The following is a 25,459-nucleotide window of genomic DNA, read 5'->3' as shown; positions in this document are numbered from 1 at the left end:
CCGGCAACACCAGTATATATATATATATATATATATATGTACAGTGACTTACTGCAGCATGTTTATATAATAACTAATCTCATAATCTTGTTGACTTATTCATTGCTCACATACTGTAGTTCATGATTTAGTGTATAAATTTAGCTGTAGAGTTCTTCTTCTTCTTCTTGCACTGCTTCTTCTTCTTCTTCTGTCTCCGTGGCAGCAGCTGACGTCCTGCTAACTTCCTGCACACAAGAACGAAACCACATCATTTGACTGATACAGCTCTCTGATACTTTTGAAGTTTTATCGGACTGAATGGATGAAAACTTAATATATTGTTCTACAACCATCTCTTTTAAAAGCCGGCCGGTCACATGACCTTCACATCTGACTGTGGCCAACATCGCCCTGCCAGAGTTTTCTGGCAGCTTTAACATCCTGAGCTGAAGTCATGACATCACTTCCTGTCTAGCCTCCGTTCCACTAGTTCTGTAACTCAACACAATCTGTATTTATGAAAAAAATGAAGCTTGTTCCTGGAGTTTACTTTACATATTCTAAGAAAACTTGACTCCACTACAGCGAGAAGTGATTTTTGGTTAAAAAACCTCTAGGACTTATGGGAAACAGAGTTTGTTAAACGCTGCTAAAAGCCATATAAACATATGAAGCGAGTCACATGACGTACTGTTGAGAAAGTTCTGATCCAAGGCTGGATTTTTACTTATTAGCAATGTTGCTAATCCAAGGCCAAAAACTAGCTTCATGTTCTTAATGCAAGTTTATTATTAGTCTTCTGAGAACAAACAAACCAGAGTCACATGATGTCGGCATCTTCCTCCAGCAGTGTGACGAGGACCGGAGAGACCGATGTTTGGAAGCATCCTGTCGTGTTTGTGTTGTAGTTTGACGGATTCGGTGTTTGTCTTCCGGCCGAAGGTGTTTTCAGTGTAAATGCCACAGGAGGAGCCGCCGGACGCTGCGTTCAGACGTCCGTACTCTCGCTGGGAAATCTGATATTTGTGGTATTTGTTTTTTATTTGTTTATTTCACACACACTTGACACACACACACGGAGCTTCATGACTGCATGTTTCCCATGTGACAGATGTCTTTTTTTTTTTTTTGTCTTTTTACATCAATAATCTGTTGTTTGTTTGTCTGTTTGTTGCTTTAGTCAATTCCCGTTGCATCCCAGCATCTTTTTTCTGTATTTAAAACAGACAGAGAGCATGCCCTGCTCCTGTGTATTTACTGTCTTATTCTCATGTCTTTGCCTTTCTTGTTGTTTTCTTTTCCATTTCTCTTGATTTTATTTGAGATTTATTTTTCCTGCTTTGTTATCTTTTGTCTTGTTTTATATCTTTTTACTTTTATTTTTTACATTTCTTTGTTTTCTTCACTTTTTTCCCTGTTTCTCTTAACTTTGAATTGTTTTTTTTTTTTTTGAGTTGCATTGTGTGTTTGTGTTTTGATTTTAGCAATTTAATTTTGCACTTTGATAAAATTTTGAGGACTCGTTGGAAGTGGATTTTTTTAAAAAAAAGTGACTTTTGCTGGATATCCTACAATTCCCATGATGCAACTCAGTGGCATCTTACTGTTAGAGCCTCCCTGCCTGGCGAGCACGTCTCTCGAACTCATCACCCACCTTCGCTTTGTAACGCAGGCTTTTCGTTATCATTTCCAATCTGAGATAACCCTGATGACATCACTGTGACATCATCAGGGTTTTTCTTCTTCCGTCAGACTTGACAAAAGCTCCTTAAAGAAGACGTTATAAAACAGGTGGAGGACTAATCAAGACAACTAAACTGAACTTCGTGTGTAAACTCGGCCTCTCTTTGTTTCCCTTCCTTCGTCTTTCTAATTCTCTTTATCTAATAACCTCTCTCTTCTCGTCTCCGTCTTCGTCGTGCTCGATTTTCCCTTGTTTTCTCTTTTCTCTCAATTTCCACACCTCCCTCCCTCCCTCCCTTTTATTCGCGCTTTCCGTCACTCTTCCTTCAATCACGTTTCTCTCCGTCTCTGGAAGTAATTATGCAGGTTGCAGATACACCCAATTACTTATTATCTCCCTATTGTGTGTGTGTGTGCGTGTGTGTGTGTGTGTGTGTCGTCATGACCTCTGACCTTGTTCAAAACAAAGACGAGCTGTCAGTCTCGTCGTCCGTATCAGAGAAAACAAATTGTCTTTTCATTTTCTCTCCACTTCACTCCCTCCATCCCTCCCTCCTTCTCCCCCCCCCCTCCATCATTAATACACGACATGGCCAAAAGTATGCGGACACCAATCAACCAACCAGCCGATGAAGCTGGAGTTCCCCCTCTTCTTTTTTCTTTTATTCGCTTGCTCTCTCTCTTTTTCCGCAGGTAGATCCGTTCCCAAAAGAGGAAGAGGAGAAGCTAAAGCGAGCTTAGAGAAGCCTTAGTGTCCCGTCACAGAGAGATCACTGAAGAGGAGAGAGGAGAGGATGGGGGAGGGGAGGGGAGGGGAGAGGGGGGACAAAGATGAGACGGAGGAGAGGTGGGGTGTCTCTGTGGAGGAAAGACAGGGAGAGAAAAAAAAGGAGAGAAAGAAAGCCGGGATCAAGGCGTCTCCAGACTATTAGAGCGCTGTTTGATTTGAGCTCATTGTCCTGATAAGACTGTCAAAATGAAAATCTTTTTTTTTTTTTTATCACTGCAGGGTGGAGGAGGAGGAGGAGGAGGAGGATGAGGAGGATGGGAGGAACAGGGGGAGAGGAAGTGATGGTGGAGAGGTAATGATGAGAGGAAATAAGGAAGGGAAGGGAGGGAGAGGGAGGGAGGAGGAAGAGGAGGAGGAGGAGGAGGAGGAGTGGTTTTTTACCTTTCTTTACCTTTGGTTCCCAGGCTTTTGCATTGTGGGAAAAGGCTTTGAGGAAATCTACCATCTCACACACACTTAACTCTGCTTTCAAATGTGTGTGAAACAAGTACTCAGATCGTTTTACTAAAAGTACCGATAGCACTGTAAAAAAAAAAAAAGCTCTGCACTGAAAAAAAAAGTAAAAAACACAGAAGTATTATAATGAAAATGTACTTAAAGGATCCAAACCGACAATGAACTGATCGACTGTTGACCTTCGTCGTCGTCCAGAAACTATTAAAAACACGTCAGTGAGTCACAGCGCCGCACTGGGTCACATGTTCCTTCATCATGAAGAGTTTGGTCACATTAGTTAGTTTAGAAACGGCTCCAAAGACTAATAACAGCGATAAGATTTTCAGTCTCTGGAGAGTAGTTCTGTGTGAGGAAGACGCTACTGAGCATGTGCAGGAACAAGGTTTCTGTTTACAGCTTCGTTAGCTTGTTGCGCTGCAAATCACAACCTCTCGACTTCGCTCTGATGTTTTTTACAGTGTAGAACTTCCTCCTATCAGTCTCTACGTACTCCTTTTCTCCACACCTCCTTCTCTTCCTCCTTTTTCTTCCTCCTCTCTGCACCTACCCACCTCTTCCTCCTTGTCCCTTTAACTCCCCTCCCATTCTCCATCTTCCTCCCTCACACACCTCCCTCTTTTTTTCCCCTCCTCTTAATTTTCTCCTCCTTTCTTTTCATTTTTTCCTCCTTTTTATCACCGTCCTCATCTTTCTCCTCTTCCTCCCTGTACCTTCCCTCCTGCTCCTCTTTTTCTTTCCTCTTCGTCTCCTTCTTCCTCTCTTCCTTTCTGCATCTTCCTTCATCTTCCTCCTCCTCATCCTTCTCACCGTGGTCCTCCTCTTTCTTTTTCCTCTTCTCCTCCTAGTCTGACCTTTTTTTTTTTTAATCATTTTATTGCTCCTCCTCTTCCTCCCTGTGTCGTCCCACCTCCTCTATTTCCTTCTCTTCCTCTTCTCTTCATCCTCATCTTCTTCCTCCTATCCCCACTTGTCCTCCTCCTCTCCTCCTTTTTCCACTTACCCTGCTCCTTTCCCCTCTTCTTCCCCTAACTTCTGCTCCTCCTCATCTCCTCCTTCCTCTCCCCTGCACCTTCCCTCCTCTTCCTCATCATCTCCAAAACCATCATCCTCCTCACCTTGGTCCTCTTGGTCTTCTTCATCTTTTTCTTGCTCCTCTTCTTCTTACTTGTACCTTCAATCCTCTTTCTCCTCATCTATCCTCTCCTCCTTTTTCTCCTCCTCCTTTTCTTGCTCCTCTCCTTTCTGTCCTCCTCTTCCTCCTTCTTCGTCATACTTCTTCTCTTGCTTTTTGTCTTTTTTCACTCCCCCTCTCATCCTTTTTCCTCCTCCTCCTCCTTCTCTTCTCCTTGTTTGTCTTTTTCACCATTTTCTTGCTCATCTCTTTTTTCTTCTACCTCCACTCCTGTCTCTCCTCTTCCTCCTTCTTCTTCCTCTCCCTCGTCTTTTTTCATCCCCCTCCTCCTCTCCCTACCTGTACTACCTCCTCCTCCTCCTCCTCCTCCTCCTTCTTCTGTAAACCGAAAAATTATTCTTCCTGACACAATTTGTCAAATCCTGTCTGATAGGAAACACATTCTATTCATAAGGCAAGTCTCGCCTCCTCCCTCTCCCTCCTCCCTCCCTCCTCCCTCCCTCCCTCCTCCTCCTCCTCCCCTCTTCCTCCTCCCTTGACGGTAGCAATTCAATTACAGCCGTGGAGGCGATAGTGAGCTGGAGAGGCAGGAATATGACAGGACAGTTACAGAGTGTTTACACAATTAAACTTTCACTGACAATACTCTCTCTCTCTGTGTGATGAATGCCTCGCACGACTGCAGCTCCGCCAGCGTGTGTGTGTGTGTGTGTGTGTGTACAGTATATTTAGAATATATATATATATACATACATACATATATATAGGTGTGTGTTTGTCCGTGCAAGTGAGCAAGCGACGGCACATTTGTCATGATTGCGTCTCGCCCACCGCCTCTATGATCTTGCTCAGTTCCTGCTGTTGCATTGTGGGTAAGAGGATGCGGCGGCGGCGGGAGGAAGTAATGGAGGAGTGAGAGAAAAGGAGCGGAAATGATAGAGGAGGAGAGAGGAGGAGAAATTATAATAAAAACGGGAGACAGAGAAGTTTGTGTTGCGCTTCCTGCAGGATTGTCGCTGTGATTTTAAAGGAACAGTTCAACATTTTTGGGAAACGTGTTTATTTACTTTATTTTTGGGGGAGTTAGATGAGTAGAATAACTGTGTGAACAGCTAGCCTGGCTCTGCTGGTCGTGCATGGAAGTTTGGAAGTTAAGCAGATGTACATTTGCAAAACTAACTCACTTTTTTCTCTTGTAAAACTGAAAAATACAGTTTGAAAATACTTCTGATAAAATACAATATATATTTTAAAATTTCTATTTATTTTTTTGTGTTTCTTGAGGGCATTGAATTTATTCTAATTTGTAACTGAACTGTGTATTTTCTGTTTTTATAAATAAAGCGTATTATTATTATTACTATATCTCAAATTCGTATCAAAGAAGACGAATCACTCATTAGAAACATGAAGGTGCTTTACTGGAAGTGTTTTCTGATGATACTTTTCACATTTACAATAGACTTTAAAGATGAAGACTAAATTGGTTGACAGCTGCATCTCTAAAGCCGGGCTCAGACTACTGGATTTTTGGGGATGATTTATCCGTGATCCCCTTCGCCCAACAATCAGAGGAGGAATCTGGTCGGGGACCTCGGTCGGTACCGATGTTCGGCTCAGATTATCCGGTAATGTGACGGGTTTACAGATCCGATTTTAAACTGCTCGCAGACTCATCAGAGCCGCCTCGATAATATCAAACATGTTTGATATTTAGGAGTTAAAATCTGGATGATTATGTCATTATTTTCCAAGTGGGACCACGATAGCCAATAAGAGAGAGGAAGTGAATGAGAGGAACAACAAATTAACAACAAGAAGCTGTTGTATGGGTGTTGATGGAGGAAAAGCTATAAACACAACTGCTTATATAATGTGTCTTAACTGATGCAGCAGGACCAGAGACGCCGTCTTGTTCTGTTCTAGTAGCGGCTAATGTAGTCTGGTAACCTCACTTCTTTCTAACTCTACACCCCCGGATTTTTCTTTCATTTTCAAACGTGTAGTCTTCATCCCCAATTTATCTGATTTCACACACCTCCCTCTGGAGACACAATACAGAGAAAACCTGAAGACGCTCTGAGCTGTTTAAAGATTTTAAAGATCCCCTCCAGACATGTTTTAAGACATATAAAAAATACTCTGCTCGGAACAATAATTTGTTTCCGATATGGATTTTCCACAAAAAAAGTTTCAGTTAGAAATTCCTAAAATTACATGTATTCACTTTCTCTGAATCTGTAAATATTGTTGGTCTCCTCCTTCACTGTAAAGTCCGTCCTCAGTGTTTGTTAACTGGAGGTTTCAAGTTTCCACGTCGCATCGGACCAGGATTGGCATTGAATTATGTCATAATTCATGCTCTGAGATCCAAGGTGAGCTCAGAGAAAACGTTCCTCCTTCAGCAGGTGAAACAAACTCTGCACAGAGAAAAAGATCCAACTTTAAGATGAACAGAAATAACTGCAGCCCGTCTCACACCTGCAGTCTATTCCTGAAATGTTCAGGAACATTTCCTGCATGTGTGAACGGGAGCAGGGAATCTTTACCGCCAATTTCCCACCTTAAGACCAAGTAACATTTCTGGGAAAACGGCGCAACGACTGTGTTGTGAATGACGGCAGTAACATTGCAGGGATTTTCATGTGCAAACCCATGACAACCAATCTGTTTTCAACATGGCGGCAATGTCACAAACTTTCTCATCTCACAGCTGAGCAGTAAACACTAAAATATGTTTCTGGAAACATTTGAGGTGAGAAATAGACGACGCAGTAACAGAATATTGATTCATATTTGATCAGAACTGCTTAGTTTGACTGTTTGATCTGAGTTTCATGAGTTTCACCTTCTTCTTCTGTTGAGTTTTATGACAGTCGGCGTTGCATTACCGCCATCTGCTGGACAGTCCCTCGCCCCGTCTATTCCAGCGTTGCCATGACGTGTGAAAAGACGCGAGATGGAATAGCCTGAAAGGTTATTCCAGTAATTTACTGAGAAAGAGGCTTTTGAATTTCTGGCTCCTGTAGCTGAGAAATGTGACAGCAAACGTCGTCTTCTTCTGCAGAAAAGTTTTATTTTTTGAGCATTCATGTTCACTCTTGACCCTTGTGAACTACATGTAACCAATATTGAAAGCTACTGTAGTACTTGTAGTTTCATTGTGTCCTTTTAAAACTTTTGCTGAGAGCTGAGTTTCTTCTTCTGCAGTTTCCTCTGAGCCACTTAAAGTTGTAAATGACTCATTCATGTGCTACATGCGTCCGCCTTATCTCCCGTATTACTTCCCCACTTGTTAAGCCAATTATATTTGCGTCTTCCTCACTCTGGCGTCGGTTTGTCGACGTGGCGTCAACTGGAGGTCACGGTGACCTTGCTGTAGCTCGCTTTGTCTCGCACCCCCCCCCCCCCGCACGCCGCCGTCACGTTAGCTAGTTATCAGTCGGACACAACGGGCTCTCTGAACCAGGCAGAGCTATTAGACTGCCTGACAATGATACACCGTCCCGCCGAGACTTCCTCGCAATCACACACACACACACACACACACACACACACACACACACACACGTACGTGCGCGCGCATGTGGAAGCAAACCCTCGGCACTCTGGGTATTGTCCACAGATCACAGGCGTAGGTGAGTTGTTCTTTTTAATTAATCATTTGTCCTTCAAACGGGGGAAAGTTTCCGTGCCGTAGATAATTAGGTCCCAGAGTCGGGCGGCGCGGCGCCGGCAGCCACCTGCTGCCTTTGTAGCGCTAATCTTTGTCTTGTAGGAGCGCCGTCCCCGAAGACGCCACGGCAACGCACGCCCAACCTGCAGAATGAGAAAACACCTCTGAATCCCCACACGCCTCCTCCTCCTCCTCCTCCTCCTCCTCCTCCTCCTCTTCTTCTGTTCATCTTCTTTTTCTTCCTCTGGCTCCCAATGCTGCTCTTCCTCCTCCTCCTCCTCCTCCTCCTCTTCCTCTTCTTCTTCCTCTCCTTCTTCTGTTTGTCTTTTTTCCTCATTATTCTCTCCTCTCCTCCTCTTCCTCCTTCCTCCTCCTTCCCCCTTTTGTCGTTCTTATTCTGTCTTTTTCCCTTATTATTCCCTTCTTCTTCTACTTCTTTTTCTTCTTCTTCTGTTCTTATCTTCCTCTTGTTCCCACTCTTCCTCCTCTACCTCTTCTTCTTTTGTGTTCATCTTCTTCTTCCTGTTTTTCTTCTTCTCTTTCATCCAGTTCCTTTTGCTCCTCTTTCTCCTCCCTTCTTCTTTTTTGCTCCTTATTCTTTTTCCGTTCATCCTTTCATCCCTTCACTCCTCCTCCTCCTCTTCTTTTTTTGATCATCTTCTTTTACTACCTCCACTCCTCCACCACTCTTCTTCATGTTTCTCCTCCCACTCTTCTTCTTGTTTGTCTTTTCTTCCTCACTCCTCTTCTTCTCCCTCTTCTGTCTTCTTTTTCATCCAGTTTCCCCTACTCTTCCTCCTTCCTCCTCCTTCCCCCTTCTTCCCTTCTTCTTCTACTTCTTTTTCTTCTTCTTCTGTCTCCTCCTCCTCCTCCTCTTCATCTTATTCTCTACCTTTTCAGCCCGTTCTCATTCCCAGGATGTCAAATATCGACTCATAAGACGTCTTTTAGCATCGTATGAGACGCAGCAGGCCGTCGACCCATCCGGGTCATCATGAGCCTGAACCAGACCTCACCGGTTGCTCTGAGTGTGTGATATCACGGCGGATGTGTCTACGTCGGATCTAGTTGTGTGTCGTGCGTCGCTGTACAGACGCCAAACGGTACCTGGTGCGTCTGCGTGAGACGCCAGAGGGACGTGACAAAGCGTCAGTATTTGTCAACCTCTGCTCCTCTTCTAGCTTTTTTCCTCTTGTTCTTCTTTTCTTCTTCTTCTGTTTGTCTTTGTCTTCCTTATTATTCCCTCCAACCCCTCCTCTGTTTCTTCTTCTTCTGTCGTATTTTTCTTCCTCTCCACTCCTCCTCCTGTCCTTCTTCTTTTTATCTTCCTTTTTTTTCTGATTATTCCCTCCACTCTTCCTCTTCTTCTCTCCCCCACATCACCTCCTCCTCCTCCTCCTCCTCCTTCTTCTTCTCGTTTGTTGTCTTTTTCTTCTTCTTCTCTGCTCCTCCTGCGTCTGTTCTCTCTTCACTTCATTCATGCAGAAATTGTTTAATTGTAAACGAACACAACACACACAGCCTTGGAAGTGTGTGTGTGTGTGTGTGTGTGTGTGTGTTTCTGCGGGGAAACTAATCCCATTAATTCAAAGTGAATAACAAAGAGAGAGAGAGAGAGAGAGAGAGAGAGAGAGAGAGAGAGAGAGAGAGAGAGGGTCCTGCTCCCCTGTCGTCTGTCCGTCCTCCCTTTCTTCTGTTTCCTCCCTCCATCATCATTATTCCTCCGTCAGATCGGCGGCTGATTTCCTGGAGGACCGAGAGAGAAGCGAACGACTGACGGAGGGATGGAGGGATGGAGGGAAAACAGGGGGGAGGAGAGAGAAAAGGAGGAGGAGGAGACAAAGATTTGTAGCCTTGTGTTTGTTTTCCTTTCCTCCTTTCCTTCTTTTTCTCCATCCCTCTTTCAATTGTTGTCATTCTCTCTCTTTTTTCTTTGTTTTCATCTTTATTTTTATTCTTTTCCTCCTTCTCTTCATCTCGTCGTTCCTCTTTACTCCTCTCCTTCCTTTCCATCTTTCTATCACCTTTCCCTTTTTTACTCTTTTTCTTCCCCCTTTTTTCCTCTCTCTCTCCATCTTTTCCTCCTCTTCTTTCTTTCCATCTTTCCATCCCTTTTCCCCTCCTCTCCTTTTACTCTCCTCTTCACTTTCTCCATTTCCCGCCATCCCTCTTTCTGTCTTTCTCCATCACTCTTTTGTTTCTCTCTCCACCTCTTCATCCTCTCTTTCTTCTTTCTCTCCATCACTTCTTTGCTTTTGCCTTTTTCCTCCCTTTTTCCCCACTTCTCCCTCCCTCTCTTTCTCCCTCTTTATCTTCCTCTTTTTCTTCTGTCTTCCCTTCTCTTTCTCTTTTCCGTTTCTCCTCCTCTTCTCCCATTTTTCCTGCACAGTTTGTTTTCTTCTTCTCCATCTCTCCTTTACTTGTTCAAGCTCCTTTTTTAAATTTTTTTCCTTCTTTCTCCCTCTTTCCTTCTTTTCCATCATGTGTCCTTTTCTTCTCTTATTAAAGCTCATTTTCATCTTTCAATTTGTTCCTCCTCTACTTCTTCTTCTTCTTCTATCATGTCCATTTCTTTTCTTCTTCTTTTCCTCCTTTCTGTCTTTTTTCCTTCTCTTCATTCCTCTCTCGTTTTCTCTCCATCTCTCTATTTCTCACCCACTCCCCCCTCTCTCTCTCTCTCCCTCTCTCTCTTCAAGGACATTTATATTATAAAGGATGAATTTGCATATTAATTCATTTCTTTCAATGTTTTCAGATTAGACGTTGTCAACACGTATCAGCGCTGATCAAACCACCGCGTCCACCAGAGACCTGAGAGTGTGAATGAGTGTGTGTGTGTGTGTGTGTGTGTGTGTGTGTGTGTGTGTGTGTGTGTGTGTGTGTTAGGGGAGTTGCGTTCAGGAAAGAGGAAAAAAAAAAAGGAGTTAGAAAAGAGGGAAAGAAACGAGCTTCACAGTGTTCGAACACACACACACACACACACACACACACAGCATGAACATAAATACACAAACACATAAACATGTTTACATGAGAGAGAGACAGACGGGGTCGTAGCCAGGATTGTAGTATTCAACAGCAACAAAAGCAAATATTTCCATCAAACAACACGACTTGTTGTCAAATATATATATATATATATATATATATATATATATATATATATATATATATATATATATATATTCTTTTAGACAGTCACTGCAACAAAATACAGTTATTAATATGAGCTGCTTCAACACGTTCTCACTCCCAGCTCGTCACATATGGAAGCTCGGTCAGGACCACGCGGCGTCACTTTTTAACACACTTGGTTCCCCTTTAGTGTCGTTTTTCAACGCGCAGTATCACGGTAGTCACTGTTAAAAAATGATTATACAAAAAAACCACTTGGTTAAGGAAAGATCACGGTTTGGGTTTAAATAAAAGAAAATAAAAAAAATGTTAAGATGGTATCAAAACGTGCTCTGTGCTGATTTCCAACTTTCTGCCAACAACGTTACAACCCCTCCACCTCCTAATAAGAAAGCAAGCTTGTATAGATGCCATGTGAAGTACGTCACTTGTACAGAAATGTTGATATGATACATATTACAGGTGTTGAAATGTACATCTTCACTGTATCTGTGGTTTGCAGAAACATGCAATGACATCGTTTTATTCTGGCGACCAGGCTGAAATCTGTCACTTTATATATAAACATCATCGGTCTCATGGCGTCTATTCCAGATGTTGTGGAAGCTCAGCAGAAGTCTATCAGACTAGTCTGTACATTAAAAAGTGACGCTGTGGGGTCCTGACCAGGCTTCAGTATGTGACGCGTTTGCTAGCTGTGTGCCTGTTCCACTGGTTGATACTTTACATAGTTATAGTACGAGCAGCCGTATCACAGCATGAACTGTGTTCTTTTCTCCAAAGATGATTTAACCAGATAAAAGCTGCACCTTTTAAAAATTTTTTGAGATGCCCTGTTGAAATACTGTGTTCAGGTCTTTTTGTGCTCAAGAACTGTTGATGACATGTGAGACCTTCATTAAGAACCTTGACTCAGACGTTCATTACGGTGCAGATTTTGTTCTGCATTCTTTCTTCACTTCAAGAATTTTCACCCAAAATCAGAAATACTTGAGAAACTAAATTTTTTTATCTGTGCTTTAAACTCAGAAATGCTGAACACTGTAAATAAAACTTTGAAACACTCAGAACTTCACATTTAGTCCGTTGGTTCCTGGCGATTAGGTCACAGGTTCTCATCAACATTGCATTGGATGTTTTCCCTCGCAATGCACCAAAGGGGGAAAAAAACCTCCTTTCATGGCGTCTCGGTCGCTGCCAGTCCTCTGCACATATTGCCAGGCAACCGGCATTCATGGCCTCCAGGAGGGACATCTGGTCATATGGCCGGTGATCATATAACCTTCCATCTCCAAGCAGAGAAGAATTCCTCAGTCGGGTTCAGAAAAGGAGAGTATGCCGGGAGGAATTACATCATCATACGAGGCTGAGCTGCAAACCGACGTACATACAGAGTCGTGCCAGGCCTCAACAGCCCTCTCTCTGCAGGTAGAACCAGTCTTTCATTCAGTGCATCAAGAAAGGCGATGAGGTCTTCTGTATTGTGTGGACTGATGGTCGGTATGTGGCGAAGGACGCCGTCATTGGAGACGGTGATACTGGCGCTCCTCTGACCTGGCGCTGTAACAGAGGCCCTCTGCCCAATCATGTTCCTCCTCCCGAGAGGTTGAAGCTGACTTCATCCACATAAATGAATATGTGATGTGCTCCTTCAGCTTCAAAGCACATTATTCCAGAATGACCAGACATTACAATAACACATCTTTACCTGCACATACTGGAGTCTTTGGAGTCAATAGTAGCCAAAACTCACACTGTTGTTATTTCTAAAAGCTTCCTGATCTGACTGGATTTCATGCAGTCTGATCGCTTTGTTTACCACGACCGTATTTTACAACGGCAGCCTTCTGTTCACCACTAACCTCCTCGTGTCTAGACAGCGAAGCGCGTCAGATGCGTTTTTCATGCACACGTCACCCGCAGCAGATACGCTCTCATTTTAATCTGTGCAGCTGCAGCTCAGGTCTCACGGGTGTAACCGCGACCTGAAGCGTTCATTTAAGCTTCCTCCGTTTTTCCTCCTCTGAATGAGGAAATCTGTCCACATATGACCTGCTGTGTCGTTTTTCTTGGGAGGACGTGTCTCCGTTAGACACTCACCATCTATAATGTTTCACCACTAGTTGTGCAACGTGGAATAAAGCTGATGATGTTTCACAAGTGTTATTTTTCTCAGACTGTGCACAGAAGACAGAAGCTGAAGTTAGAAACCGTCCCAAAAGCTCAACAGACTGCAGGAATTAATTAAACGTATTTTTAACATCATTTTTTTTAGTGTAAATGTAAAAAATATTTATGCACGTAGAACTTGAAGGTGTCCTCCTGCCGTCACTCCCTCTGACGGACGGAGAAGTTATGAATATGCAGCCGATTTCTGACACCTTCAGGTTCGGCCGCTGCTTCGTCACCGGACACACGGAGCGGTGCAAAAATGTACTTCCTGTGTCCGACGTTGTGCTCTGAAGGGTAAAAAGACTTGAGATCGTCATGACATATTAGATTATTACGCCTTTCAAACTAAACCGCTCTTCCTTCCTCCCTTAACAAACCTTTCATTTGCGTCTGAACATCCTGCTCCTGTTGTCTTTCTCCTTCTTGACGTGTTTTGACATTTTACCGTGTGATTGATACGAGCCGCGTCGAGATGATTGACGGCTTGACAGCACCTGTGATTGGCCGACTGTATTTATTAGTTTAAACCATTCTGCTCATGTTTCAGCCCTCGCTACCTTTTGACTTTATGAAGGTTTTCTGTTGGAATTGGAGTGTTTATATGGTTTTTTTTTTTTAAGGTTTCCTTCAACATAAATTGACTGTGCTGCTGCTTTAAAGTGTTCTGATAAATTCTATATGTGAATCTCTTCTTCATGTTTGTGTGTTTCCTGTCCGTCAGTGGAGTCCAGCAGTCCCAGTCTTCTGGCTCCTGATAACACTCTGGAGAGATCCTTCTTCGTCCGGATGAAGTCGACGCTCACAAAGAGAGGAGTGCACATCAAGTCCTCAGGATATAAGGTGAGAACAACTTTCTCAACTCTGGTTTAGACACACACAAAAAAAGAGAAATAATATGTTATTGCGTTTAAGTTCTAGTTGATTTAATGTTCACAGTGACTCGTTTCAAACTGAACCTGATGAGTTTTTAACAAAAGCTATAAAAGAAATATTTGTTAAGAAGCTTTTTTCACAATACAAAACAAGATTAAAACGAAATAAAAAGCAACTTTGTAAATAACAACTACGGTGAAATGTTTTACAAATTTCTTCCACACATAAAAACTGAAGGATGATGTGAAAGACGGACGAACAGACAAATGAATTAATAACTGTTTTAATGCTAAATCAATGAGCTTCATGCTTCATCTGTAAACCATCTAAAAAGTTAGATTATTGTACTACTTTCATACGTAAAACTACACAAATTCTTCCGATTTCTAAAATGAAAACAAGTTTTAAAACAAAAGAAAAAATAAAAATGTACAAAAGTTCAGAAAAATCACCTGAAACAGGAAATTAACCTCAAAAAATCTTTAGTGTTGAAAGAAAAACTGATCTTAAAAAAAGGTGATGTTGTGTTTCTGCAGGATGTATATCTGTAACACACACACACACAAACACACACACACATACACACACACACACATACTCTCCCTCTGCATGCAGGTGGGATGACATGGATTAGGTGATCTTAACGTTACGGTTTTGTATGTACGGATGCTTCTTCCTCTGTGCATAAAGGAAACCTGTGTATGTATACAGTGTGTGTGTGTGTGTGTGTGTGTGTGTGTGTGTGTGTTTGTGTGTGTGTGTGTGTGTGTGTGCTGCATATATACAGATCTCAGTCCTATAGGTGTAACATCAGGCCTCTAAGCTCTGTGACCGTCTTTCCGCTCGCAGATCGAGAGGCGGGATTAAAGAGGATTCTCTGGGCTGCTGCCGAGCCTGTTTGTGTGTGTGTGTGTGTGTGTGTGTGTGTCTTCAAGCTGCTGTAACTTTATTGTCAAAGATAAAATGTCAGAGTTGACAAAAAAAAAACTAATTCTTCAATTCAGTGATTCTTCAGTTACATTTATTGTTTACTAAATTATTGTAGAATAAAAAGTTACTCAGGGATAAAACTATAAAATGTGAACAATTCGTGATCCATAAATGCTTTTATGTCGTTACTTAAACTTAAATAACCTGTTTGTAAGATTAAGGGTGGAAATATTGGCAGAAATGGAATATTATAAGTATGTTAAATTAGTGTATAATCATCTGAAAATAAGACTCATTGTGTATAATGAGCCTTTATATCTACAGAGGGAGCGGGTCCTCTTCCACGGAGCCGCCATGTTGCACCGCCATGTTTCTACAGTAGCCCAGAACGGACAAACCAAACACCGACTCTAGAGAGGGATTTTCACATTTTACACAAGTTTCGCAGCCACCGAAGGTTCTCCTACATGCTTGGAAGGGGAGGGAGGAAGGAGAGGGAGGAAGGAGAGGGAGGAAGGGGAGGGGTTATTCAGTTGGTTGCAACCTGCAGCTTCACCACTAGATGGCACTAAATCCTGCAGACTGCTCCTTTAAAGCAGAGACGTCCTCTCCTCAGTAGAGTAAAGAGAGACAGCTGAACCATCAGTGAAGATTGATGTTTTATTCTCTTACTGTGTGTGTGTGTCTGAGAGTGTCTGAGAGTGTGTGTGTGTGTTTTTGTGTGTGTGAGTGTGTGTGTGTGTGTGTGTGTGTAAGTTCCACCTGGCAGACTCAGAGTCACATGCAAATCACAGCGGAGACACATAAATATTCACCCGCACGCTTGCATATATTTCAGTCTGACACACACATAATGCAGCGTTACAGTTTGTAGTTTTAAAGCCGTCGTGTTGCAGCAGAGCCAGAACGACTTCCTGCTTCCCTTATTAACTAATCTAGAGGCGCCCTTGAGCAAGGCACCTACATTTGCTTGTTTATTGTCATTCTAGAGCATCAAAAGTGAAAAACCTTCCAACAACATCAAACCTGTCTGATTTACAAGATCAGAAAATCCATGTTTGGATAAAAGCTTTGGAGTCTGGTTTAGAGATTCATTTGTGCCGGATCCTGCTGGAACAGGATCCTGGACCTCCCAGACTGAGACCGATTGGGACCAGCACCTGTTTGATTGGATCCTTCACCTCCTTTATTACTATCAAAATCCATAAATACTGCTATAAAATCCATAATGTTACAGCAACAAGGAGGAAACCGCCTGTTAAAATGTCACATTTGTTGTGTTGTGTGTAGAAATGGTGGAAACCAGAAGTGTTGAGAAGCAAACGTAGCTTGTAACTCCGTCGAGTAGATTCACCATCATGTAAACAAACAAAACGTGACATCACAGCTTGACATCAATCACGGTGACGTCGCTAAACGTATCCATCGTCACTATCAATACATGTTTATAATGTTAATCTCTTCTATCGCTGGAACCCCGACAGTCTCTTCTATCCTTCATATATGGATATTTATGCAGGATTGAAAACTTCTGAACACAAAGACAACAAAAAAAAGACAAAATTTCAATTATCATTTTTAGTATTTTTCCATAAAAAGTCTCCTAGACCGTGTGTAGTATAGGAGTGTGCCTGAATACAAATACATTCAGGCACAATTAGTGGGTTTTTTTTTTTTTACGAATATTTGTTTCATACAAATATTTTTTTTAAAAATTGTTTTCGGGAAGAAAAATAAACCAAATACCAGCGTGCAGGTCGGTTACATCACTATCTCAGTGTCTCTCCTCTGCTCCGCTGTGACGTCTATCAGCAGGTCTTAACGAGGGGAGTCACATCCACCTGCTACATGACGCACATTTCCTTATTTGGACATCGTTCCCCAGAGATAAAGCTGAGCTACTGACACATGAACAAGCTTCATGAACACTTATTGTAACACTTTAATTTTCTAAAATTAAAAGTTTAATGAAAACAAAAACAGGATTTTTAAGCCTCTGTCCACTTTTATTTGAATACAAATACAAATAATTTTGCTGCCTCAACAAATACAGACACAAATACGAATACTGGGCTCTCTGCACATCCCTAGTATCGCACTACTCATATGCAAAATGATGTCATTTCTGAATAGCCTAACTTGTCCTGCATAACTTTAAGACTCTTCAGAGTTTAGACAAACTCTTTGACTCTCCTGCTGTAGATGTGACGTGTAACCAAAGAGAAGGAAAAAAAAAATGGTGACACAGCGTTTTAAAAGACGAGCAAACATTTTTCCCTGACGAGCAGCAGCTGATTAACATTTCCCGCAGATCTGTCGCATCCGACAGACTTCTGAAGCGCCACAAGACTTTAAAGCTCCGGATAATTACACCCTTCACTCTCTCTCTCCGTCCGTCCGTCTTCCTCCTTTTCCTCCCTGTTCTCTCCATCCAGTCAGTTCAGGAAAAAGAACCTTATTTTACATATATTATATATATATATAGAGAGAGTTTAACATAGGAAATCAGACCATAACATAAAGGTTGTGATCCGTTTTAGAGCATTTACAAGCTCTGAATAATCATAAATCAGTTTTATTGCGCAAAACACAAGGAAGCTGAGTTTCCTGCTGTAGGTCACATGAAACATAAAGAAAAAGCAAATTATGAGCAGGAAGACGTCTATAAAAAATAATGTGATGTTTGATTTGCTGAAATCCCAAATTTCTTCTGTTTAAAGCTCATTAAAATGATGTTTGAAGTGGGAAAAATGAGCGCCAGTTAATTTCTACAGTGAATGAAAAATACGAGGAGATATTATTGATGTTCACCACAAAAACGCACTAAAAGAAAAATGAATTTACTTTAAAAAAAAAAAAAAAAAAAAAAGACTCCAGCAGGTCCTGGAATCAGATGTGTTTGCAGAAACGTCACGTCTCATATTAGTTGTTTGTTGCTTCGATATGAGGAGCTTTAAGACCTTTAAGAAAGGATCCAGTGATCACAAACACTGTGTGTTAATACAGCTAAACTCACAATATGGTTCTCATTTATGTATTTTTCTGTTTCTGTTGTCAGACAACAGAACACGTATAAAATTTGATCACAGTTCATAAATACCATGTTGACCAGCAGTCATGATCCAGCTGCTGAGCTGCAGATAAAATTATTATTTTACGATGAAATAAACAAACACTCAGGTTAATGACATGAGTGATGACAGAGAAGGTTTATTTTCTGTTGTTAGAAAGCTCTTTGTTTTATTTTAAGATGCCATTTAGCTTGTTTCTATAATTAAATGTTCATTTCTAGCAATTTAATTATCTTTTTTTAATCACATTTCTGTTTAATTCTAGTTTTATGGCGAATTCTGTGTTATCAGTCTTATGTTTTTTGTAACTCATTATTGCTGCACGTTGGCCAAAACACAAATTTTTTTAATATAGTAATCTGGAAACCAACAAGACTTTTCTAGTTGATGGATTCTCGTGTGATCTGGTGATGCACTAAAGAAAATCTACTAAACTCATAATAAACAAACTAATAAGAAAAAGAAAAATAACCAGCTTCTCTGACCTTTGACCTCATATTTCCCTTCCTGCTGAGGTTAATCCATGTCCTCTCTGAATGTTTGTCTCCTCCTCCGGTCAGGTGATCCACATCACGGGGCGTCTGCGGATCAGGATGGCGCTCACGCACAGCCGCTCGGTGCCCAATCAGATCATGGGGATGGTGGTGGTGGCTCACGCCCTCCCGCCGCCCACCATCAACGAGGTTCGCATCGACTGTCAGATGTTCGTCACCCGAGTCAACATGGACCTCAAGATCGTCTACTGTGAGAACAGGTAGAATGAAAGGAAACGATGCCGCGTGACGCCACATTTTGAAACAATTCTCCTCTCAACGTACGATGTGAAATTTGTACGGAAGACCAGAGAGGACATAAAAGTCTCATGATAAAAATTCACATATAGGTTTTCAGAAAATGTGAAGATCCAAACATAAGTATTGTGTTCTGTCACTTCAGGTGAGAAAAATATGACAATTTTTTTTTTTTTGTAACCTGCCATTTCATAATTTCTACATAAAAATATTTGTTCCATTTTTAAAGTTACATCATACATAGAAAATTTCATGTTTACATTCAGGTTCACTGAGCACGTGTGCTTTGAATTCACGTTTTTTGTACTTTTTTTTTTTTTGAGTACAAAACGTGGAAAGTACGGAAGGCAAGAGAAGACAAAAAAAAAAAAGCCAGAAGTGAAAACCCAAATGCTGTAATATTTTTTTCATACAAAATGTTCTGGTGTTATATTTATGTGATAATATACAGTACTGTGCAAGCATTTTATTCACTAAAACTAAAGTGAGGATGGTTTCATTAATAGTTTTTATTTATCAGTTAACTTCAGAATTGAGTAAAGTAAATCAGTATTTTCTGTGAGCAGCTTCGCCCTTAAATCAGCAGCAGTTCTCAGTGTTTCAGGTTCTCGGCAGGTCGGTTGTTCCTGCATCTTGGAGACGTTGCCGCAGTTCTTCTTCTGCTGCTTCTGTCTCCTCGTGTTAATCCCAGACTGACTCCGTGATGTTGAGATCAGAGTCCATCTGTTGCAGGACTCCTTGTTATTCTTGTTGCTGAACACAGTTCTTAGTTATGACTCTGGCTGGATGTTTGTGCTCGTTGTCCTGCTGCAGAATAAATTGCCTCCCTGATGGTGTTGCATTATGGAGAATAATGGAAATGTCTAAAGTGCCCTAAAACTTTTGCACAATACCGTACTTCCATATTTACAAACTTTATTTTATTCCACTAACTTTTAAAAAGCTACATATAAACTGTCAAGATTAGAGCTAGAGCAATAAATTAACCATGACAATATTTTGGCTGATATTAGCTTTTTACAGATAAAAGTATCCGTGTACATGTCGGCCAATAAATCAAGAATGTTTGTTTACATTATGCATTTGTGAAAAAATATCAGTATCTGCCTCCAAAATCCAGGTTTATTGTTTGTTATGCAGCAATTACAAAACAATTTTAGTTGTTGATGATATGCTAAAAAAACAAAAAGTATTTTTCTCACTTATGTCATCTTTGAGCTTCCATATAATTTTACTTTTTTTTTTTTTGGAATGAGCTTGTTTTACATTCATCTGATCATTTAATTGACTTTTTTTTTTTTTTTTAGAGAAACTGCTTCTACATATCCAGTTTTTCGAGCACTGGTGTGAAATACAAAAAAACTCGATTTTACTGACTATTTCTGCATTCATGCTTCATACCTGCTGTTCAAGGGAGAGAAAAAAAAGTTGTCTCCCTTGTCGGAGCTTCTTATTCATGAGGAAGTCTGACCCAATCCTCCCTGGTGAAATATGTCGCTGATGGATCTATCTCCTTCCCTCTGTCCAGATAAAGCAGATAGGCATCAGGATCTCGCTCAGGAGTTAACCGGCCCGACCGGGGAGATTCATATCAGACGGGGGAAAAAAAAAAAAAAAAATAACCCCTTCATGTTTTATTATAAAAAGAGAGGCGGAAAAAATGATAGTAGACAGATTGCTTTTTTTGTGGGTGGAAAAAGGGACACAATGCAAGGCAGATGATGATATTCAATGCGGAGCGACAGAAATCGTCGCCGCGGCGAACAGACAAGCGTTGCTCCCATTACAGCCCCATTTTGAGGATGAGTTTCTAAGAGAATGAGAAAATGGGAGGATGGGTTTTTCTAAAGAACAGAGTGTGCTGTTATCTGCCTGCCAGACATTAGTCTCCCCCCCCCCCCCGACCGTCCTCTATCAGAATGATACCGGGGAAATTGTTCTGTCTATCCTGTGGCAAATTTGTTCAAATTAAACCTTTTAAAGCGGCTCTGTGTTACCTGTACAATAGACAGACAGGCTTCTGTCTCTGTTGTTTGGTTATAAAGCTTTTTTTTTTTTTTTTTTTTTTTACTTCCCTGAATCCTTCTTTTTAATTGGCTAGTACCAGAACTGTACAGAGAAAATTGTCCCGGTGTGACAAGTTATATATTTCAGAGTTTCACAACACTTGCTGCTACTTGCAGTTTCATGCAATGCGAAACAATCAAACCAAACACAGTGAAATATACATTTCAGCTTACAGATATTCTCAAAATCATGTGAGAAAAAATAAGTTGCAGAGAGGCCACAGTGGAGAGATTTAAACCTCTCCAACAATTTGTTCTTCATCTCATCAAATCTCTCCGTCGTGCAGATGAGTAGAGTTTATTGAATTCTACTTTAAAATTGGATTTAAGTGTAGGATGCTGGCTTTGTGTGATTAAGGAATTAGGTCTATATTTATATTTTGTGGATCTACTGGAATATCTTTGCATGATTTCCAGTTAAAAACTCCTTATTTATCTTCTACTGGTCCTTTATGCAGCCCCTCAGTTCAGCCTCTGTCTGAAACAGGCCGTTTTAGCTCCTGTCTCTTTAAGGCCCCGCCTCCTGATGAGCCCACTCTGTTCTGATTGGTCAGCTTCAGGAAGCGTAAACAAACTATAGTAGCAGGATTTCAGTTCTTTTTCTTCTTCTTTACTCCAAATATAAACTTCTTAAATCCATCCGTACATGTTGGAGCTGAATCACATCTGAAATATGAGAGCGGACAACGTCAACAACCTTAGCAACCACCTTAGCAACCACCTTAGCAACCAAGGCTGATGTCAGTTCATCAGCATAGGTAGAAAAGCAGGTTGAAGCCCTGACTTTTGACTTGCAGGCAGCATTTTTACATACATTAACCTCAAGTTTTGGAACTTTGACCGTGTTTAATATTCAACATCACAAACATATAGTCGTAGTCACTTTCTTTTCTTCTTATCAGTGAATATATTTTCCAGTCTGTTGTAATGTTGTTAACGTGTTTGTGTGTCTCAGGATCAGCGACTACATGGATCTGACTCCAGTGGACATCGTGGGGAAGAGGTGCTACCAGTTCATTCATGCCGAAGACGTGGAGGGAATCAGACAGAGTCACCTGGACTGTGAGTACTGTCACCACCTGACTCTATACTCCGCTCTGATTGGACAATGAAGTCAGCTGATTGAGATAGGAAAAAGCAGTTGACAAAACGATCTCAGCTCGAGGTCCAGTTACACGCTCAACACCCTGCGGTCGCAACAGTGACTTCCAACTTCCTGATTTAAATTTTCGCATAAAGTGGCGCCACCTTGTGGATTTTAACTTCTATTACAGCTTCTTTCTTCTAACACTTCACCTACAACAGCAAAAACAAAACTTTAGCTCTTTCTAGTCAAAGTTTGCACACTAGTCTGACCGGATATTTTGATCTGATTTATACTTTAGCAAAAAAAAAATGTCATCCAGCATATCCTGTGAATTTTTTAATAAAAATTTTCAGACATGTTGGATAGCATTTTGTCCCACAGGAGCTCCTCTACATCTCCTACAAGGACAATATTACTGCAGTAGTATTTCTACATTTAAAACTTTAAAAGTTAAAAGCCACTTAGAAAGATTTTGCTCTCTTGTATCTTTGAAAAGTTTCTTTACAGCAGCAACTCTACAATCTTATTACCCTTGTCAGGAAGCATAATACACTCTCCCTCTCTAACAAACAAACACACACACACACACACACATAGAGAGAGGCAGAGGTTCGGTGTCCCTGTTTAGTGGCTGTCTGGATGATTTGCAGCATGCTGTTTGTTGCTGCAGCCAGATCTTTACTGTGGTGGTAAAAGCTGAGGAGGCGTTCAGAGCTGCACAGCATTTCACGGTGTGTCGGAGGCAGTGAAGGCGTTTAGGCAGAACGCCAAATAATAACAACTACAAAGCAAGGACAACAGGCCCGATGGGACAGTCACATGCAGTCAGACACGTTCAACTTCAGTCAAATGCAGTCGGCTGCAGCTGAGAGTCAGTTACTGTCATATACAGGAAGCTGCAGAGCATCAGAGATCAGTTCATCAGATCTCGTTAGTCTGTATTCTTGTTTTAAGGTGCTGCGTCATCTCACTGACCACAGAGTCAAAGGCAGTATGTACCAAGCCTGTCCCAAATTATTGTGAGGGCAGCAAAGTTTTGCATCATTGCAATTTTTTTTATTTAGCAGGATATTCACCAAGAATACAAATGTAAATGAACCCAGCCACAGATCATCTGATTAGCATAAAACGCTGCTAGAACTGGGCGACGATGTGGCCAAAAAATCATGTCGATTCACAACTTTGATGAACTTTTGTTTGCCTGCAAAAATGCAGGATTGAAACATCACATTTATTTAGGACAGTTGAGCAAGAATAATAAAAATAGCTGCAACACCTGCAGGCTGGTGATGCAGCGTTGGAGACAAACTGGAACAAGTAAAATCTGGAAACTGTTCAGTCGACTCCCAGCACTTCAAGTCTCGTAAACCAGACATGATACCTCGTCAACAAACACAAACCGAGAGCAGAGATCAGTGTCAGAGTCATTCTCAGTCTGTCCTTCTCGTAGATATGACAGAGATAGCCAAAGACAGCTCGCCACCTGGAGTCACCGCAGTCCCGTAAACTGCAGCAGGTGAACATGTCGTGAAACTAATCACGTCACAGTTAACGGGACTGTCATGACCGAGCAGCAACCTCCAGGGCTGAAAGATGAAGCCAATGCAGAAGTGCCAAAAACTGCAGTTCCTTGAACGGCCACTTGAGGCTCCAAAAGCGAGTCAATCCCCATAGACCCCCATGTTAAAACGCCCAACTTTACAGCAGAAATAAACATGTTTACAGCCTGGTACAATTTCAAGCTAATTTCCCCTTTCATGACAACTGTACGGTGGTGAATTCTCACCTGTTTACATGTTATGAAGCCATAAAGTTATGCATAATTAAGGACGTGGCCGCTAGGTGGCTTGTTTCAGCAACCAGCCTTCATTCGGCCGCCACAGCTCCGCCTCTCTGCCCGTTTTGGATTAGCCGGGAGTGAGGCGGAGTCAGGCACTGCCAAGATGGCGACGGCTGAAGCCGCCCATTATGAGCATGGATGTATAATAAGAGCTGGATAGGGCGCCGCCGCTCAGCTTTGCAGCCATTTTTTCCCCAGTGGCCACTTGCGGTATTGCAGCGAAAAATCCCCCTGCGGGATCTATGGGCCGAGCGGGAGCTCGTGGGCGGGGCCAGCAGGGGAAACACTACTGCGCACATTCAGTGGGCGGCACAACGCGGAAGCAAACCCGGAAACTAGAAACTTTTTTTGGCATATGCGCCAGGCGAGCAGTTCCTATAGAACCGAATGGGCGCCATTTTTAGTCCGGTATCCAGCTCTTATAATACATCCATGACTATGAGCTACAAAACCGCTGTTCAGAAACCAACATGTGACGTCACAGTGGCTACATCCATATTTTTTACAGTCTATGGTCGTCACTCAAAATGGCTAATGTAGCGGTTAGTACTGATGTTACTTTTTGACAAAAATAAACTTTTTATGCATATTGATTGATTTTACGATTTAGACATTTTACACATTGTGCAAAAACAAAAAACTGAATTAATTGAATTAATTTGAGATATAGATAAGAGTTGATGTCGGTCTGTTTTGACGTGTTTTGCACACGTCTGTGAAGTAAAGGAGCACATAAAAAAAGGGTTTTCTGCTGCTGAACTGGGAATACTGGTTGAAGAGAAGACACGTATATATTCATCCCACACGACGAACTCTGTATGTGAGGAAATATGAGTTGAATGAGTTATTAAAAATCAGTTAAACATCTTTTTACCTGCCTGAGTTCTGGCTGCCGTCGCCGCTGTCGTAACACCTGACAAAACTAAATCATGTCACACACCTTCAGGACAAATTAAAAAAAAAACAGCGTGAAGATCCATGAAACTTTTTCAATTACCGTCTCCTGAAAGTTCCCGAGCTCTGAACATCCAGAGTGGCAATCAGGAAGTGACTCTACGGCAGCCCGGCGGGGTCAGACAGAACAAGGGGGGGGGGGTTAGGATGTGTAAAACAGGGGAAAAAAGGAAGTGAAATATGAAGGGAGATTATTCCTCTCTGTCTGCTGTGAGGATGGGAGGTCAGGGAGGCGAGCCGGCAGCCAGCGGTTTAAATGACTTGGTTTTAGCCGAGCGTAGTCTAATACAGCACCTTCAGTCACCTCGGCTGCTCGTTTTATTCTTCCTCTTTCAAAATTAATTTCCTCTCTGAAAGGGGGGCTTTCAGAAATGGATGGCTACGGGGCGCTGGAGGTGCTTCGTGTCTTTTCTTTTTTTTTTTTCATCTCTCTCTCTCTCTCTCTCTCTCTCTTTTTCTTCATCCTCCCCGTCAAATGGAGCGCGGTCAGATTGTTCTGAAATCTGCCTTTCTTCGGGGGCGGTTTAATTCGGTGGCTTATGAACTTCGTCGCTGATTGTGTGGAAGCTGATTTCAGAGCAGCGGTCTAATGATTCTCCACTTTTTCAGCAAACGTGGAGAAGTTTTCTGCCTAATTGGATGTGTGACAAATCCGGTTTGTGTTTGGTGATTGTGAGGAGTTTTTGGTTTTGGAAAGAAAAAAAACTTTCTATTTATTTTCAGCTCTGTGGTTTTGTTGATTTTGTGCACATTAGAGACTCCAATCAGTATTTTTTACTCCCAAACATCTTCAGGTTGGTTTAGATGGATTTATATTTACC

At 41.7% G+C, this 25,459-nt stretch overlaps 1 protein-coding gene across 2 annotated transcripts in view; it reads left to right on the top strand.

The window, feature by feature from the left end:
• LOC122998234 (neuronal PAS domain-containing protein 3) overlaps positions 1-25,459 on the top strand; it is a 370,534-nt gene that overhangs the window by 325,478 nt on the left and 19,597 nt on the right. For both annotated transcript variants that reach the window (XM_044375006.1, XM_044375007.1), the window contains 3 exons: positions 13,748-13,866; positions 18,461-18,654; positions 21,713-21,819. In XM_044375006.1, coding sequence (XP_044230941.1) covers positions 13,748-13,866; positions 18,461-18,654; positions 21,713-21,819 — 420 coding nt within the window. The remainder of the gene's footprint in view (positions 1-13,747; positions 13,867-18,460; positions 18,655-21,712; positions 21,820-25,459) is intronic.

The sequence above is a fragment of the Thunnus albacares genome, chromosome 15 (assembly GCF_914725855.1).
Source record: "Thunnus albacares chromosome 15, fThuAlb1.1, whole genome shotgun sequence".
Lineage (NCBI taxonomy): Eukaryota > Metazoa > Chordata > Actinopteri > Scombriformes > Scombridae > Thunnus > Thunnus albacares.
The sequence above is the reverse complement of the archived record's forward strand: the minus strand, read 5'-3'. Positions and strand labels throughout refer to the sequence as shown.